At 54.8% G+C, this 16,283-nt stretch overlaps 1 protein-coding gene across 3 annotated transcripts; it reads right to left on the reverse strand.

Annotated features, from left to right (window-relative positions):
• LOC119109514 (inositol monophosphatase 1) lies at positions 1 to 16,020 on the reverse strand. 3 transcript variants are annotated; one of them, XM_037233153.1, is made up of 8 exons: positions 15,936 to 16,020; positions 14,302 to 14,403; positions 13,911 to 14,044; positions 13,605 to 13,735; positions 12,866 to 12,994; positions 12,197 to 12,302; positions 8,351 to 8,502; positions 1 to 1,935 (listed from the first exon to the last, which is right to left on the reverse strand). In XM_037233153.1, exons 2-8 carry the CDS (start codon positions 14,365 to 14,367, stop codon positions 1,829 to 1,831), a joined length of 825 nt encoding a protein of 274 aa, XP_037089048.1. In that variant the 5' UTR covers positions 14,368 to 14,403; positions 15,936 to 16,020; the 3' UTR covers positions 1 to 1,828. The 3 variants fall into 3 exon arrangements, with proteins under 3 accessions (XP_037089048.1, XP_037089049.1, XP_037089050.1); XM_037233154.1 differs by lacking the exon at positions 8,351 to 8,502 and adding an exon at positions 10,871 to 11,022; XM_037233155.1 differs by lacking the exon at positions 8,351 to 8,502.
• Between the last annotated feature and the right edge of the window lie 263 nt (positions 16,021 to 16,283).

The raw sequence follows: 16,283 nt of genomic DNA on the forward strand, positions 1-16,283 counted from the left end.
TCTTAAGCCCTCTATCCATGCTCGGCCATTTGGCGGAGCCTGTTGGGACGACCGGCAGCGTCGCTTTGATCCCGGCACGTTGAACTCGGTCGGCGCCTCGGCCGGGTCGCATCGATTCGGCCGATCTCATTAGCGGCACCATTACGAGCGGGCGCGCCGCGCCCGACCCTGACACTGGGCGCGACGCGGCGCGGCCTGCCCACGCTTGGGTGGTTCTCGCTGTCCCAGCGCAGGCGCGGCGCTCCTCGAGACGCTTTCTCCCTCTGTCGCCGTTTTGAAAAGTGCTGGGTCGGTGGAAGCACAGATCCGGCCAAAGTCCACTAGTACCGATGTCACGCAGTGCAGCGGGAATGCTCGTCTTCGCCGAGGGCCACGCGCGGTACCCCGGCCACGCAGGCCGGTTCGACACAGGGCACAGACTACGGGCAGTGTATTTCACTTCGGTACATGATCTACGGCAGGCACGTGAGCGGACTAGCATGGGCTTGGACCGGCAGCAGTGACCATCCCCCCCTCCAACACACAGACACACACACACACACATACGGACACACTCGCATGAGCACGTCAGTCGGCTACACCGGGTCGTCACAGTCGCCACACACTGGCTTGCCGCACACAACAGGGGACGACCGGCGTGCAGCAAGCGGTACACTACACCGCGCCCGGAGCCAAGAGGAATGCGCACGAGAACCGATCTCTCAGATGAGAAAAAATAACGCAGACTGGGAAAATGGGATAATTCCTTTACTCTGTGGACTGCGTGACTGGTTTCCATCATATGTAATCGCTTGAAAATACTACTGAACGTTTGTTCCGCAATCAGAGAGGGAGTATGTTCGGTTTGCTCTCCATCCCATCATCCGATTTAACGCGATGGTGCGCCAAAATCAACAGAGCTCAGCAAGGATGCCCAAAGAGTAATAGTGTAAATGCAGCGAAATAATGGCAAGCCTACAGGCCTGTACTACTTATACGCATGTTCAACGGAGGTATTGCTGTGGCGCTAGCGCGAGAGAGTGCTTACAGAACACCACCATTGGAAGTCGGTGCCACTAGCAACACAGTGCCGAGCTTTAAGTCGAAAAGAATGGCAGACAGCCTTCGCCCACAGCGCGCTTACAATGTTCCTCGTTGGGGCCAAGATTGCAGCGAAATATTAATATCACAAAAGCCTTCAAAACCTTGCAAGAGCGCAGCCCCACAAAGCGGAAATCTCATAACCCAGTTTTTGTAGACGAAATCGAGAGGTGTAGTGTGACAGAAGTAAAGGAAATTGGATGGTAAAGTAATGGAAATTGGAAACTGAAGTCCAGGCTTCACAGAACATCGATACCGACGCCTCGCAAGAAATGCACTGACATTCAGGTTCGCGGGCGCTGTCAAGAACGTTAGCTGTGAAGTCAACGGTAGCGATGAGTTTTGAGACGTTGGACATCGCTGGGTCTCAGCACTCCAACAACCGTGTCATAAAAACGCCAACACATCAATACCTGCCATCCGGGACTGGCCGTGAATGGAAGCAGCCAGACTCAGGCAGAGCGGGGAGGCAGAGCAAGAACCCTACGACTCTTCCGCACACACATTACGTTGTTCTAGTTCGACGTGCTACACAAGAGAATATCGCTACACGCCCCTCACCTCTAATAAAATACGGCGGAGGACAGGCGCGCATGTCCCGCCGACGCCGGCCGGGCAGGGCGCCGCAGCGCCACCTCCGCCGACACCAGCCGGTCGTGCCTGAGCCGCTGCTGTCGGCCGCCGTGCCGGGGGTGTCGTGCCGGCCACTGGCCTGAGGGGACCCGGCTCCACTCGGTCACGGACCCGACTAGTCACGAGGCGGCTGGTACTGGCGCAGCATGGAGGCCACCTGCTCGCCCAGCGGCTGCGAGCTGGCGCACAGCACACGGCGAGACAGCAGGTCGAACGGCCCTCCTGTCGACACCGGACGAGGCAGGAGGTCAGGTCACCGATCGACGGGGGGGGGGGGGGGGAGCGACGGATGATCAGAGCGGTGGGCAGCAGCAGGTATGGTTCGCGCGCGCTCGACTGGTGAGGGTGAAGTCGAACGTCTCGGCAGGTGAGCGGTGTATTGCAGGTTTGTCAGATATGGCCGATTCTGCTTGCAGTTGACGTTAAACCAAATAAGTCCAACTACAGTGCAGGGCATCAATGACAGCTTCAGCAGCACATGACCAAAATGTAAGGCAGCCAACAGCCGGCACAGACAGGCAACGACACATCAGCAGCTGGTGTCCCGCAGATCTGCACCACGCCGCTGGATCAGACCCGGTCCGGCACACACAGCGCAGGGTCCACCACCAGATCCCAGTGTTATGTTGGACGTAGTGATGCCACATGTTCCATTACCCCTCCCCCCCCCCTCCCCCGGCTTGCTTCAGGCTGTTCAGCAGGGATGATAACGCGCTTCACTGGAATTCACATTTGAGTAGGCACCAGACTCTCACATTCTTTTCCAGCGTAAATGCGTAAATGAGTCGTTACATCTTTTAGATAGCGAATCATATAACCGGCCCCATCTGAAAGTTAGCCGAAAACCACGTTCGTATGACCCAGTTAGCTGTGGAAACCGCCAGGGCTGTATCCCGTGTCACCAGCCAATACCCTCACATAACCGAAAAGCCTCAGCAATGATGGCGTTATCATACACCGGGCCGTAGCCATGAGTCAAGCACCCGTAGAAAGCCGGGCCAGCGTCCGCGTCTTTATCGTGCGGAGCACGACACGAACACGGGCCTATGTCTACGTACGTCTGGAGGACGCTGGGAACTTTAAATCGCCATTTCATTTCTAACGTAACAAGTTGGTTCTGTCCAGAGGTAATAGCAGGATGTTTTCAAGTCATAATATGAGCATGTAGATGTAACGAGAACACGATAACACAACCTTATCTATAAAGAATATCTGAACATTACCGGCAATTTTACGATATCAGGGCATATGCAACGAACTCATGAACATCAGAATACAATCGACGGATTCATAAGCAGCTGGCTGAGAACTCAAAAAATGTTCCCATTAAGAAATATCAAGACGTTAACGAGGCCAGTGCATCACCTGCTATTTGTATTAAGCAAGTTATGCGTGAGGAAATCTAGGGCACAAATTCACCCCAGATTTGTGATCTCTTTGTCAAATGTCACCAGAAAGTTCTCCAAGAAGTCATCATAAAACATTTTCAAAAGTCATCACAAAATATTGCGATACGCGGAGCGTGTCGCGATGCCCACGCACCGACAGGCCGTCGTTTTACTGCCGGCGGGCGGCGGGTGGCCAGCCGGCCGGCGCCGCTGCATTAGTCCCAGAGCGCCGGCGGCGCCACATCGCGCTGATCGGTGCACCGAGCCCGTCCGCCAGTCCCCGGGATGCAGCGTGCGTCTCTCTGTGTCGCCATTTGCGACTCCCTACGTGCGTCGCCGCGTCTCCCTGTGTCTGTCGCCGCGTCTCCCTGTGTCTGTCGCCGCGTCTCCCTGTGCCTGTCGCCGCGTCTCCCTGTGTCTGTCGCCGCGTCTCCCTGTGTCTGTCGCCGCGTCTCCCTGTGCCTGTCGCCGCGTCTCCCTGTGTTTGTCGCCGCGTCTCCCTGTGCCTGTCGCCGCGTCTCCCTGTGTCTGTCGCCGCGTCTCCCTGTGTCTGTCGCCGCGTCTCCCTGTACCTGTCGCCGCGTCTCCCTGTGTTTGTCGCCGCGTCTCCCTGTGCCTGTCGCCGCGTCTCCCTGTGTCTGTCGCTGCGTCTCCCTGTGTCTGTCGCCGCGTCTCCCTGTGCCTGTCGCCGCGTCTCCCTGTGCCTGTCGCCGCGTCTCCCTGTGTCTGTCGCCGCGTCTCCCTGTGCCTGTCGCCGCGTCTCCCCGTGTCTGTCGCTGCGTCTCCCTGTGCCTGTCGCCGCGTCTCCCTGTCTGTCGCTGCGTCTCCCTGTGCCTGTCGCCGCGTCTCCCTGTGTCTGTCGCTGCGTCTCCCTGTGTCTGTCGCCGCGTCTTCATACGCGGTGTTGTGTATGTGTATGCGTGCCCATGCCCGCCAATGTCGCCAATGTTGTGCGCCTCCCCGTGCGTCTCTCCACACGTGCTCTGCGCTCCCAGTCCGAGTGTGCACTGCCGCCGCCGGCGCCGCGCTGTCTGGATGGCGCCCCGGCCAGCCGGCTCACCGCTCCGCTCCTGGCATCAGGAACACAGAACACGGACGCAAACACGTGCAGCTGTCACCGGAACACGATCGTGCGGCGGATGGTGCTGGCGGCGACAGGCCGGCGGCGCCCGGAACATGCTGGCGTCGCCTGACGCTCTCCATCTGGCCTCGGGCAGCCGGCTGGCGCGGCGTTCGATGCGGCCGAGATCGGGGCTCGCAACAACCGCGGCGTGACAGCCGGGCGAGCCGTGCTGAGACACTCAGATTCTCCCAAAATTGGAATAATGTCGGTTGGATCTCTCTTAAATTACGCTCCCATTTGTGTTTAGCATTGAACAGGGTGAAGAGAGGGCCAACTTCGAGTCATACGCTGCCAGCTAAATTCTATATTGGGAAGGATAGCGCGGACCCCGCTCAGAGTAATGCCGTCATACCTGCATGTTGGATAAAGCAAAGCTCTATGGGAGTTAATGCGCTCACACCCATCACTCCCATTATTAACCGGTTGCTCAGAACAGAGAGCATGTAACCTACGTGAGATAGCCAAGTTGGTTTGCCTGGTATTGTTTCTCTTGTGCTTCACGTATTTTCTCACGCCGGCCCAGCTTGATCGCAAGCATTCTAAGATCTACGCACCGCGCGAAGAACGAACGTGGTTCAGTGAAGCCACAGCGCGCTGGCCCTCGGCGCCACGCCGCCGGCCGGCACCCAATGTGACGCCACACCTGTATGTTTTCAACGTAGCATGAAAGCAGTCGGCCATTCCGCTCCAGATTTAACTTAACGTGGGCCGATTGGAAAGCCTGCAATTACTTCCGGCAAGTTTCCAACAATTTCGGCAACTAAACGGCAGCATGTCGACGTAAACACCCAGGAGTTAGCTGGTCGGAGGCAAACGCTTTCATGCCCCAGCTTGTACATACGCGGCAGGGCCAACTTGTGTAACTCGACCCTGCAGCAGATGCCACTTCGGCCTAGCTTTAAGGCACGCTCCCTGGGTCGAGGCGTCACGGGCCGTTAGCTGCACTCCTCCCCCCAGTGTAGTCGTGCCTCCCCCCAGTGTAGGCGATGTCTCAAGGCGGCTGGGTCCCGGGAGATCTCGGTCTCGGAGATATGGAAGGAGGAGGGAACCATGGTCGGAGATATGGAAGGAGAAGGGAGCACTAGCAGATCCAGTCTCGGAGATAAGGACGGGGGAGAGGGGAGAGGACGGGTGACTGCGGTGGCATGCAGGCCAGGAACGATGTACTTTATCGATGTGCAGCACTGCGATCGAAAAACGTATATCTGTTGGCGCTATTCATTTTCGTCTTTCTTTTTTCGCTCGTAATCAGTTCAACTACAGTTACTGCTCGCGTGCTTGCCGTCACCACCGGTGAATGCATCGCACGGTATAGACTTAGTGCTCATACCCAACGGACGTTAACGTACGCATTACATTTTTCATCGCAATAATCAAAAAAGTAGGAGCGTGACGTATATCAAGTTGCACCATCATTGGAGCCATATTTCAACGTCCCAAATTTGCTTAAAGCCCGCACAATTTGTTCGCATTCTTTCTGAAGTCCAGCAATTTCACATTTTGCCTGACTGCACACCAATAGCTTGCATTCACCTGACAAGATATGGTCTTGCCTTATCACCAGGCTCGAACGTGCTTCTACCAACATTGAGTGTCCTCAGGCCGATTATCACTGCTATTTGCGACATTTCGTTGGTCTAGTTTCACTGAAATTGATGTATCAGTTCTTATCTAGAGTGGCCACGTCCAATGAAAGTTAGAAAAGGTTCGGCCATGCACTTCGGTGACAGGGACGATAAGCTGCTGACAAGGAAGGCTTTCTCACTAACTGCTGCTACTTAAATCAAAGCTGGGAGCCACCTACCCTATGAACACATCTGTTATTATCAAAGCGTGGCAGTTAGTTGCCAAAATATCTGAGAACTAGATAATTTACGATTACGTAACATGGAAACAACGTATGGCATAATGGTTTGATAGATTTTGTTTATATAAAAGTTCTCGTGGGAAAATATCCCCGAGAGACAGGCAGTGGAAAACACCCTGGGACGTTTTGCCCCTGTAACATATGTGACTTATTTTGTGTAACGACTTCCACGAAAAAATATTTTTAACTTGCCCAAGAGCTGACATCTTAATATGCCAACGACATTCCTAAAATCCTTGATATTGATATTTCCAACCAAAAATTCCAAGTGCCGAAGGTTCGTGGCCCACTGTCTCAGGTCAGCCCGATCACTTATATAGCTCTATCATACACATGCGTATATATATATATATATATATATATATATATATATGTATGTGTATGTGTGGGTGTATGTGTATGTGTGGGTGTGTATGTGTGTATGTGTGTATGTGTGTATGTGTGTGTCGTGTGTGTGTGTGTGTGTGTGTGTGTGTGTGTGTGTGTGTGTGTGTGTGTGTGTGTGTGTGTGTGTGTGTGTGTGTGTGTGTGTGTGTGTGTGTGTGTGTGCGTGTGCGTGTGCGTGTGCGTGTGCGTGTGCGTGTGTGTGTGTGTGTGTGTGCGTGTGCGTGTGCGTGTGCGTGTGCGTGTGCGTGCGCGCGTGCGCGCGTGCGCGCGTGCGCGTGTGCGCGTGTGCGCGTGCGTGCGTGCGTGCGTGTGTATAAAGTGAAAAATGTGTATGTATTGCACGGACAATGCACCGCGTGACAGGGATTTGCAAGGAACAGAGAACGGCAGAAAATGATGTAATTTCGAAGGGATTGTACGGATTCCCCCCCCCCCCCCGAAGAAACACATTGAGCGGGCTCCAGAAATATGTGGCTCAAGGTGGACAAAAGCCAAATGATTGTGAAAATGGCCTCATCAGCGCGAAGTAAAGTTCCGATATGTGCGATACTACAACCGCGTATTTTCTGCAAAGTTAGCTGCTACAGTGCTGCTCAGATCCAAAATGCAAAACACAAATAGCTCACTTGTTGCCTCTTAAGTGAAAATATGTTTTTCCTCCTTTGGAATTACTAAGACGCAAAGCTTCCAAACTATACCGATCCTTTGGAACGTCGCACACGAAATTCGCCCAAAAATTAATGATGAAGTGAAGTCGTTCGAACTGCAGTGCAAGATAATCGCCTTCATTAAGCACCCGGTTTCTTCGACTAGCATTGAGAACTGTCTACCTTCCGACGTTAGCAATTACCACCACAGCAATAGACATCTTGAGCAACGACGAAGCCACAATAATGCTGACTTCTTTGCAACCGAAGTTAAGGTATGAGACCGCATTTCGAATCTGGACGAAATCCAGTACCATTTACGCAAGCAGTTAAAGGAAAGAGTACATTTTTGGGAACAAATCATTTGTCCTACGACTCGTGACTTACCGATCAAAAAGGATAGCATTAACGCCGCTTTTGCTTTACTATTCGACAGCGGACGTATAATGGTGGCATAGCAAAGTTAGGTAAGCCTGTCTTCAGAGGACTGCACGACCGAATGGAGCGTCCATGAGGACGTCATATCGGAACAGACTTGTGAACACGTTGCCAACAAACGGGAGGGCTGTGACCGCTAGGAACTGCGAGCCGGGCCCAAACGCGTCGCGTCTACAGAGCGTGTCGCGTCCACACATGTGTGTCGCCTGTAAAATACTTTTACTGTACCAAATGGGATGCTACTAGGGAGTGCAACTGAGGGGTGTTGGGGCGGAACTGGTCAACCCAGGACGGGAGGCTCGTCTTTGCAGGGTGCTGCATAGTCAGCCAAACGGTGCGGATCTCCAAAACCGAAAACGGATGGGGTGTTATTTTGCCAGGCACGGTGCTCCACAGTCGAAGATCTGTTATGGTGAATACTGCATGAGCAAGGCTACAAGGAAGCCATGGCTGCATGGAGCACGCATCCTCACCGATAAGTTATTAAGGAATCGTGCATGTATACTTCAAGAGACGTCGCACTGAGTCGATCATACCGGTTTCCGCAGGACCTCAGTTACAAGCGGAAGAGAGACACGATGATAGCATGCCGGAAAGGGACGTGACCATCGGATGCAACCATACCGAACGGACGTGCACATTACGAGAGGACGTAGAGATCGACTGCACAGAGCAGGCCGCTGAGCCGGACCCGGATGTGCAGACTTGGGAGCGTGCAGCGCCGCAGGAGAGTGGCGGCCTTCCGGACGGCCCCGCTCCGGGCCGGCCGCGTGCCGACGCCACGTACCGGCCGTGTCCATGACGACGGCGCCCGCCTCAGTCAGCAGCAGCGCCCCCGCCGCAATGTCCCACACGTGGATGCCGGCCTCGTGGTAGCAGTCGGCCGCGCCCGACGCAACCAGGCACATGTCGAGCGCACACGAACCGCACGAGCGGAACCTACCGGCCCACGAGCGGACTCAACACACACACACATACACAAACATCGTCGGGCAGCGCCGAGTCGAGCGGAGGGTGCCACCGACGGCGTGAGGCTGTCCCTGGAGGCGGGGCGAGGCCAGGTGGGGTGGGGTGTGGGGAGGGGACAAGAGCGGGGCGCGGAGACCGGGGCGAGACGATGCGATGCGATGGAACCCGATGCGATGCGAAGCGAGGCGAGCCGAACCGCGGTGAGGGTGGCTGAAGGCAAGCTGTCGGTGTCCATAAATTCGGTTAGCAAGCTTGACTGAGTGGGCGGAGACAACAGCAGTGGTCAGCATATTGACAAGCCAGGAGAGGTCAGTGGAGGAAGGGGAAGGAAGCAGTCCGAGCAGAAACGCCGTGACGCTTGGGCTTAAGTTCGCAGAAGCCGCCGGCGGTCAACACCGCTCCGCCGCCCAACACTAACTTGGACCAGACGCGACCCGCATTCTTCGCCGAGCACGCGCCCAAACACGGCTGGCGGGGATCAGCTTCTGTGAACTAACGGTCAGGGGTCGCCGGCGACCGGAGCGTCACAGCTGACGAGTTCCACCACCGCCGGCCGTCCAGGCGCGAGCCGGAGCTCCGCCAGCGGCGACAGAGGCCGGCCTCTCAACAGTCACCAGCCAGCCACGCTCGGTCGGCGGCTGCCGGGCTACGGCAAAAGAGAAACAGACCGACAGCCGGTCCACGACAGACGCCCGGATACAGCGACAGTGGAGGGTGGAGAGCGCGGCCCCGGGCCCGGCGCAGAGCGTCGGCGAGTGCAGATGTCGGCAGACCAGTTGAGTGGAGCAGCTGTAAGCGGCAGTTTAGGGAGCGATCAGAGAGTCTGAATAGATCTGGGAAAGTTGCCAACGCCGACCTAATCATGTTGCCGCTTCCGCGTCACTGGCTTCGCCAGGGTGAGATCAAACACGCTGGCGGAGATGCGGACAAAGCCTTTCATTTGCGACGCAAAACGACATCAGCCGACAGCGTCCTTGAGCCCGGCATAAACAACTTCTGTCACTTACAGAACGACACACCTCCCACCGACGTTTCGACTGAGAGTGCATGCCCTACCTATTACGTTGGCCCGTTATTTTGTGAGTGGAATGGTCGCTGTGTGCACGCAAAGTGCCTGCTATTCCATGGCAGCGTTTGCACCAGCCGTATCAGGGAACAGATACGCCAGGAGTGTCAGACGCGGTGATGCCCTCCCACGTGAGGATCGGACCGCATTAACCACGCCGATGACTCCCCGTACGTGCCAGCGGCCCTGTTCGGGAGCCAGCGGTCAGCCGGTGCCGCGACCCGGCGTGTCCAGGACGACAGAGTGTCTGTCTCGGTGCAGATGGCGTGCTCTGCAGCCACGTCGCAGCAGTTCACGTCCATCGCATGGCACAGCTCGCCGGCTGGCGCCCTCGCCGACGCGTAGAGCGCCGCCCAAACCGGAAGCCGGAGCCTAGCCGCGTCCGACGCACAGTCAACAGGCTAGTGAAGAGCCGTGGAGCGGCGGTCCGCACCATCAGACCGCGGGCACAGGAAACTGAAGCGTGTCGGACCAGCGGCAGGAGGAGGAGGACGGGGAGGACTATCTACGCACGGTACCGGACGGCGTCGAAACCATGACGTCAAGCGAGATGATCGAAAGGATGGTAGATGTTCATAAACATCTGATAATCTGCGCGGAGGTACGGAAAAGTGGTGTGAGGTGCCGGAAACATCGGTAGAGTCTTCAATGACCCAGCGGGGTGCTGAGCGATGTAGCGTACAGGCAGGACGGACTGGATCCCTATTGAAGCGTGGCATGACCATAGGGGTGGAGCCCGAGAGAATGGGCACGGTTCTTATTGCGGTGGAGTACCGACTGAATGCGCGGCTGCACTACCGGTGTGGGGGAGGGGGGGGGGGGGGGGGGGTATTGAGAGAAGGGGTTATGTCCCGGATGGCGGGACCAGTGTCCCAAGATGAGTCATCGCAGCCGCTGAGCGTCTGGACCCGCTCTGCCGGAGTACATGTGCTTCAGGAGCGTTAGTCCAGCCAAGATCGCCCCGCCGAAAGAGCACACCTGTCCCGCTAGCGAGCACCCCAGCGTGGTCGATGTCCCGTACCCATGCCGTATCCGCGTCCTGTACCTGAGCCAGCCCAGTGCGAAGGACGTCACAGAGTACGCGCCAGCACCTGCGACACAGAGGCGCACCCTTATCCGCATACCCTGACCCGTGTACCGTGGATCATTCCCAGTGGAGGGAGGGTGCAGACAGCACGCGTCAGCCGCTGCTGAGTGTCGCGGCACAGCCATGCGCGGTGCACACGTCGACCCGCCCCGTGGCGGGCGGGCGCTGACAGCAGGCGCCGGTACCTGCCGTGTCGAGAACGACGGCTCCTGCTTCGGTGCAGATCACATGGCCGGCCGCCACGTCCCAGCAGTGCACGCCCATCGTGTAATAGACCTCGCTGGCCCCCTCCGCCACCAGACACATGCAGAGCGCCGCCGAGCCCAGGAACCGGTACCTAGCCGGGCCGGACACACGCGCACACGGGCCGGTGAGGCATCGGCCGACGGCGGGGGCGGGGGCCCCCCACACACAGAGAGCAGAGCTGAGCTGGCCATGCAGGCGGGCGAGCGGCGAGGCTGGGGCGGGGCTGGAGCCGGGGGCGACGCCCGATATGGGACCGGCGTGTCCCACCTCTAGTCAGAAGAGGAACGCAACCAACCGGTGCACCAATATGCGGGGCCGGAAGGATGAAACGCGACGAGGTCCCCAGAGGAGGTGGGGTCCCCAGAGGAGGTGGGGTCCCCAGAGGAGGAGGTGGGTTGCCCACAGGGAACTGTCTTCTCAGAGGTGGTAGCGAGGTCCGAGGAAAGGAGACAGGTCCCAGAGGAAGTGGGGTATCTTCAGGAGGCAAGGTCCCCGGAGGAGGACGCGAAGGTCCCCAAGAGATGAGGTGAGAGACGAAGGTTCTCAGGGGAGAAGGTGGAATCTCTGGCGGAGACAGCGGAGTTTCCAGGAGAGGAGGTGGATCCCCAGAGGAGGAGGCAAGGTCCCCAGAGGAGGAGGCAGGGCCCCCAGAGGAAGGAGTGGGGTCCTCAAAAGGAGGAGGGAGTGGTGTCCCACAGAGGAGGGAGCAGTGACCTCCCCTTCCACCCCCACCCCCAGAAAAGGCGGGGTCCGAGAGGAAAAGCCCAGAAGAAACTGGCCAGTCCCATGAGGTGGAGGGGCCAGCGAAATATTGGAACTGCGTACTGAGAGGAGGCAGGGATGCGAGGGAAGGGGTGGGACGCAAAGGGAGTTGTGCCAGTGGAGGGAGCAGCTGAGGCCAAACAGGAGCCTGAGAGGACCCAGCGACCGGCACTTACAGGGCGTGGAACGACAACAATCATAAAAGACATTCAAATGAGGTAGCTGTATCAACGTCAGAACATCATAGCATTGCATCTGTCAGCATTACACATGAAGTGCAAACATAGATTCAGACAAACAGAAGATGTCCAAGATTCGTTTAACCGGCGCCTGGACGAATTTTGGCTCTATGCAACAGGCAGTGTTACATAACACAACATATGCATATGTATATATATATATATATATATGCGTTGGTTATTTGTAAAGCAGGAGGATGCGCTTATGAACTGGTGAAGTGACCGATAACCTCCAGCGCAGTCTACTCAACGGACGCCACTTACCCGTGTGCTTTGGCTACCAGGGCTTGGGCGTTGTGGAAGACACAGTCCATCTTCTCGGGGATGGGACTGGTGCCCATCTCGCCGATCACCAGCGCCTTGCTTAGATCTGCCGGCGGCGTCAGGATCGTGTCAGTGGCGCCACAGACGGACCATCGAACGGCGTCACCTGCCGGGGCGGCCGCAGCTAGACCTGTACAAGGGGACGGCTCACAGCCGCACCAAAGACGGACCCTCGAATGGGGTCACCCGTGGGGGCGGCCACAGCCTGACCCGTACAAGGGGACGGCCCACAGCCGCACCAAAGACGGACCCTCGAACGGGGTCACCCGTGGGGGCGGCCACAGCCTGACCCGTACAAGGGGACAGCCCACAACCGCACCAAAGACGGACCCTCGAATGGGGGTCACCTGCTGGGGCGGCCACAGCCTGACCCGTACAAGGGGACAGCCCACAACCGCACCAAAGACGGACCCTCGAACGGGGTCACCCGTGGGGGCGGCCACAGCCTGACCCGTACAAGGGACAGCCCACAGCCGCGCCCCATACGGACCAACGCTGTTGTCTCGCACTCGGTACGTCATTACCTACGACCAATGCCTCCGCATCGTTTGCCATGCCACATGGCAAGGTATGGCCAAACCAGCCAGATAAATACAGCGCTCCGATTACCAGTCTCTCCGGAGGCGGATATTCTCTCGTCGTTTAAGAACGCTCCGCAACCTTTGCGGGCATGGTACATGTGGTCCAAGATGGGGTTGTAAATGACGCCCACCACCGGCTCTTTATTGACGGTCAGGCCTGAAACGGAACAGTGCGGGCAATGAGTTCACATCTGCAAACGTGACCGCAGTTACAAGCTGGAGGCGCGGCATGATCAGGATGCCGACGATAATGACTTGGGCGACATCGAGACTTCCAGACCAAACTGTCGTGAATTGCTGGCACACGTTCGTAATGGCGTATTTTTGGCGCGGCTGCATAACTGGACTATGCCATTCTCAGTGTACGGCGCCACATCCACTTGCCGCAAACACTGAAGATAATGAATCAAGGTCACCCCACGTCAGCTACCTACAGGCCTATGAAAACCAAGCCAATGAAATATGTAAGATAGATGAGGTGGAGATGGATGGATTAATTGACAGGACAGATATATACATAAATGCATGCCTTATATATATATATATATATATATATATATAAACATATCCATATACAAGGCATATCTCCCTCGCCCTCTCCCTCTTCCTCTCTTACTATTCCGTCATCGTCTTCTTCGTTTTCCGCAGCTATACGGAAGGACTATAGCACTACACAATAATACGTCTTCCGCAGCCATGAATCCGGATGGCGGCGCGCGCCATCATGTCATGGTTCCACCACCGCCGCCGGCCGCCGGTGGTCTCACCGATGGAGACGCACACGAACGGGAAGCTGTGCACGAAGTTCATGGTGCCGTCTACCGGGTCTATGATCCAGGTGGGGGCGTCGGTGAGCTCCACCTTCTCTCCAGCCGCCACCGATTCTTCGCCGATGAACCTGCGGCGGGGCGTAGCCGGCGCGTCACACGGCGGCGCCGGCCAGCAGGCCCGGCCGGGGCACCGCGCTGCGTGGGACCACCACGGAAACAAACAACACGGGGACGGGCATCGGCCTCCGGTGTGCCCAGCGCCATGCTCGACACCCCTATAAGGATTATTCGAAGTAAACGTACCTGTGGTCACTGAACGTCTTCCGCAGCTCCGAGAATATAAACTTTTCTACAGCCTGGTCGGTTTCGGTCACAAGGTCCACCGGTGACGATTTCAGCATGACATTTTTCTTCTTCTTGAATGCATCTTTGATCATCTGAGTGGTCCAGGTTCAGAAAGGAGGCCAGTGAGAGAAGACGAAGTTGGATCCCGAATCAACACCGCTAACAGATCAAACAACCTTTGATGACCTTCAAAAAGCCCAGTAGTTATAACATATGCATGAATGGCAGCCATTTAGTATGCCATGATAATATTTTAATAAATTAGACAAATTTTGCAACCACAATGACACAGCAATAGGCAGCAAGATCAGCAAATAGCTAGAGATAAATGTAAAAGTTTCTTTCTTACCACTCCAGCTTCGCGGGCCAGCCTCTGCCCTGTTTGCAGGCACAACTCCAAATCAATCCCAGCCATTCTAGCGCGATTCCGCAGTCAGGGCACTGTGAATACCTGGAAAATTGGTTGTCAAAAAAGTTGATAATGGCCAACAGCATGCAGACTGAGCTATCTGTTTATGACCCCAATGTGTCAAAACTCAGGCACCAAAGAGCAGACTCATCCCAAAGATGAGTCTGGCTGAGATTTAGACAAGATCAATGAAACAGACAGTACACTCAGCCTTAGGCTCAAGCCTACAGTATCAAAGATCAGACACCATCTAAAAATTCTGATAACAGGCCACTTTAACACTGAATCAAGCCAAAACAAATTTGGGCTTAATTCTGACTGAGCCATGTTGACTCCAGAAAAATTGAAAATTTACTCACAGCAGGGCATGATTGAAAGTGAATACACGTGTGAAAAATGACAAAAGAGATGGAACAGCAATAACATGAATGTCAGTAATGCAGGGTTCCAATATGCAGCCACTTGGGTGGCAGGATCAGCATTGAACTGGGTGGCTGTCAACCCAGTATCTAAGCACCTCAGGCTTGACAAATGGACTGGGCATGTCAGATGTCTGGGCTCAGGGTCAAGGTGCATCAGATTCACACAAACAAAGTGGATTCAAGGCCACTGAGGGCTAGGAAGGATTCTGGTAGCATGAATTCTGAATTCATGTTTATATCTTGCACACCCTACTGGTTAAGCTTTGAAACACTGCAGTAATGTATCACTCTTGATAATATATCACTGTCAACCAGTCTGTAACCATCTCTCAGCCAATCATTACCACATTATCATGAAGGTTAAAAATTGGTTGCCGGGCGATGTTTGTAACTTTGTACATCAAAATATTCAGGCAATGCAAAGAAGCACACTAAATACGCATCAGAACATGATACTTTTCAGCAATGCACAGCCTTGCATTTGATAATCAAACTAATTATGCATGTCAATCAATTATAAGCATCAAGTGCTGATGAAGCACTCGTATAGTTGGAAATAGCAGCTAATGACCACATCAGCAATGCAGCTCTGGGGTGTGGCAGAGGCCTGTCACCATTATTCACAATGCATGTGTAGGTAGTGAAAAGCACACCAATGTATGCAAATTAACTGCAAGTCCTCTTAAATGGCACTTTTGATTTGACATCATTCTCACACACTTTGGGCACCAAGACTGAAATTCTAATCTCAGCAGTATGCATTTTTGCATGCTGGGGCCCATGGGCACCTTAAAGATACCAATGCTGTTCCCAGTAATTGACTGGTTAACTACATATACTGAAAATACTAAAAACAATATACTCAAATGAATCTTAACCATTTCTTCCTACTTTCTTACATTTGCTGTACAGGTTATGTTAGTATGCAAGCATGGATCACACAGGGGCAGAGCCGAGCACACCAGACACAAAAAATGAACCCATGATAGATCAGGTCCCTGTTCTTTCAGCTCGAGAGCAGGCAAAACCTAGGTGTTACCGAGAATCTCTGGCCAGGCTCTTGTCCCCTTGCCTTGCCGACTGGCACATTTAACATGGAAGTAAAACTGTAGCAACATAATTGTATGAGTTCTGAAGAATTGTTTCATTTACCTTGCCTTACAAAAGCATCCACAAGTACTGAACCTGTATGGGAACTGCGTGCCCTGTACTGTTGTACCAATTACTTCAAACGCCGGGTATTACAATGTCAGAAATTGAGCATGTCTCACATGCGCCAAAATGACAGCTTTTGTTAGCTAGTGGAGTGTAATGCGATGCCACGAAATTAAAACAGGCTTCAAACTACGCCAGGTAAAGCGAGTAACACCTTGCGACGCGAACAAGATGTTTCTGAAATTGTATTCTTCGCACTGCATGCATATGGGGTGAAGCGTGTTGCCGCATAACACCGTAAATTTTATGTCATTATGCCATATAAATACGTGTGTGTTTGTGTGT

The sequence above is a fragment of the Pollicipes pollicipes genome, unplaced genomic scaffold (genome assembly GCF_011947565.3).
Source record: "Pollicipes pollicipes isolate AB1234 unplaced genomic scaffold, Ppol_2.1 Scaffold_7231;HRSCAF=8579_pilon_pilon_pilon, whole genome shotgun sequence".
NCBI lineage: Eukaryota > Metazoa > Arthropoda > Thecostraca > Pollicipedomorpha > Pollicipedidae > Pollicipes > Pollicipes pollicipes.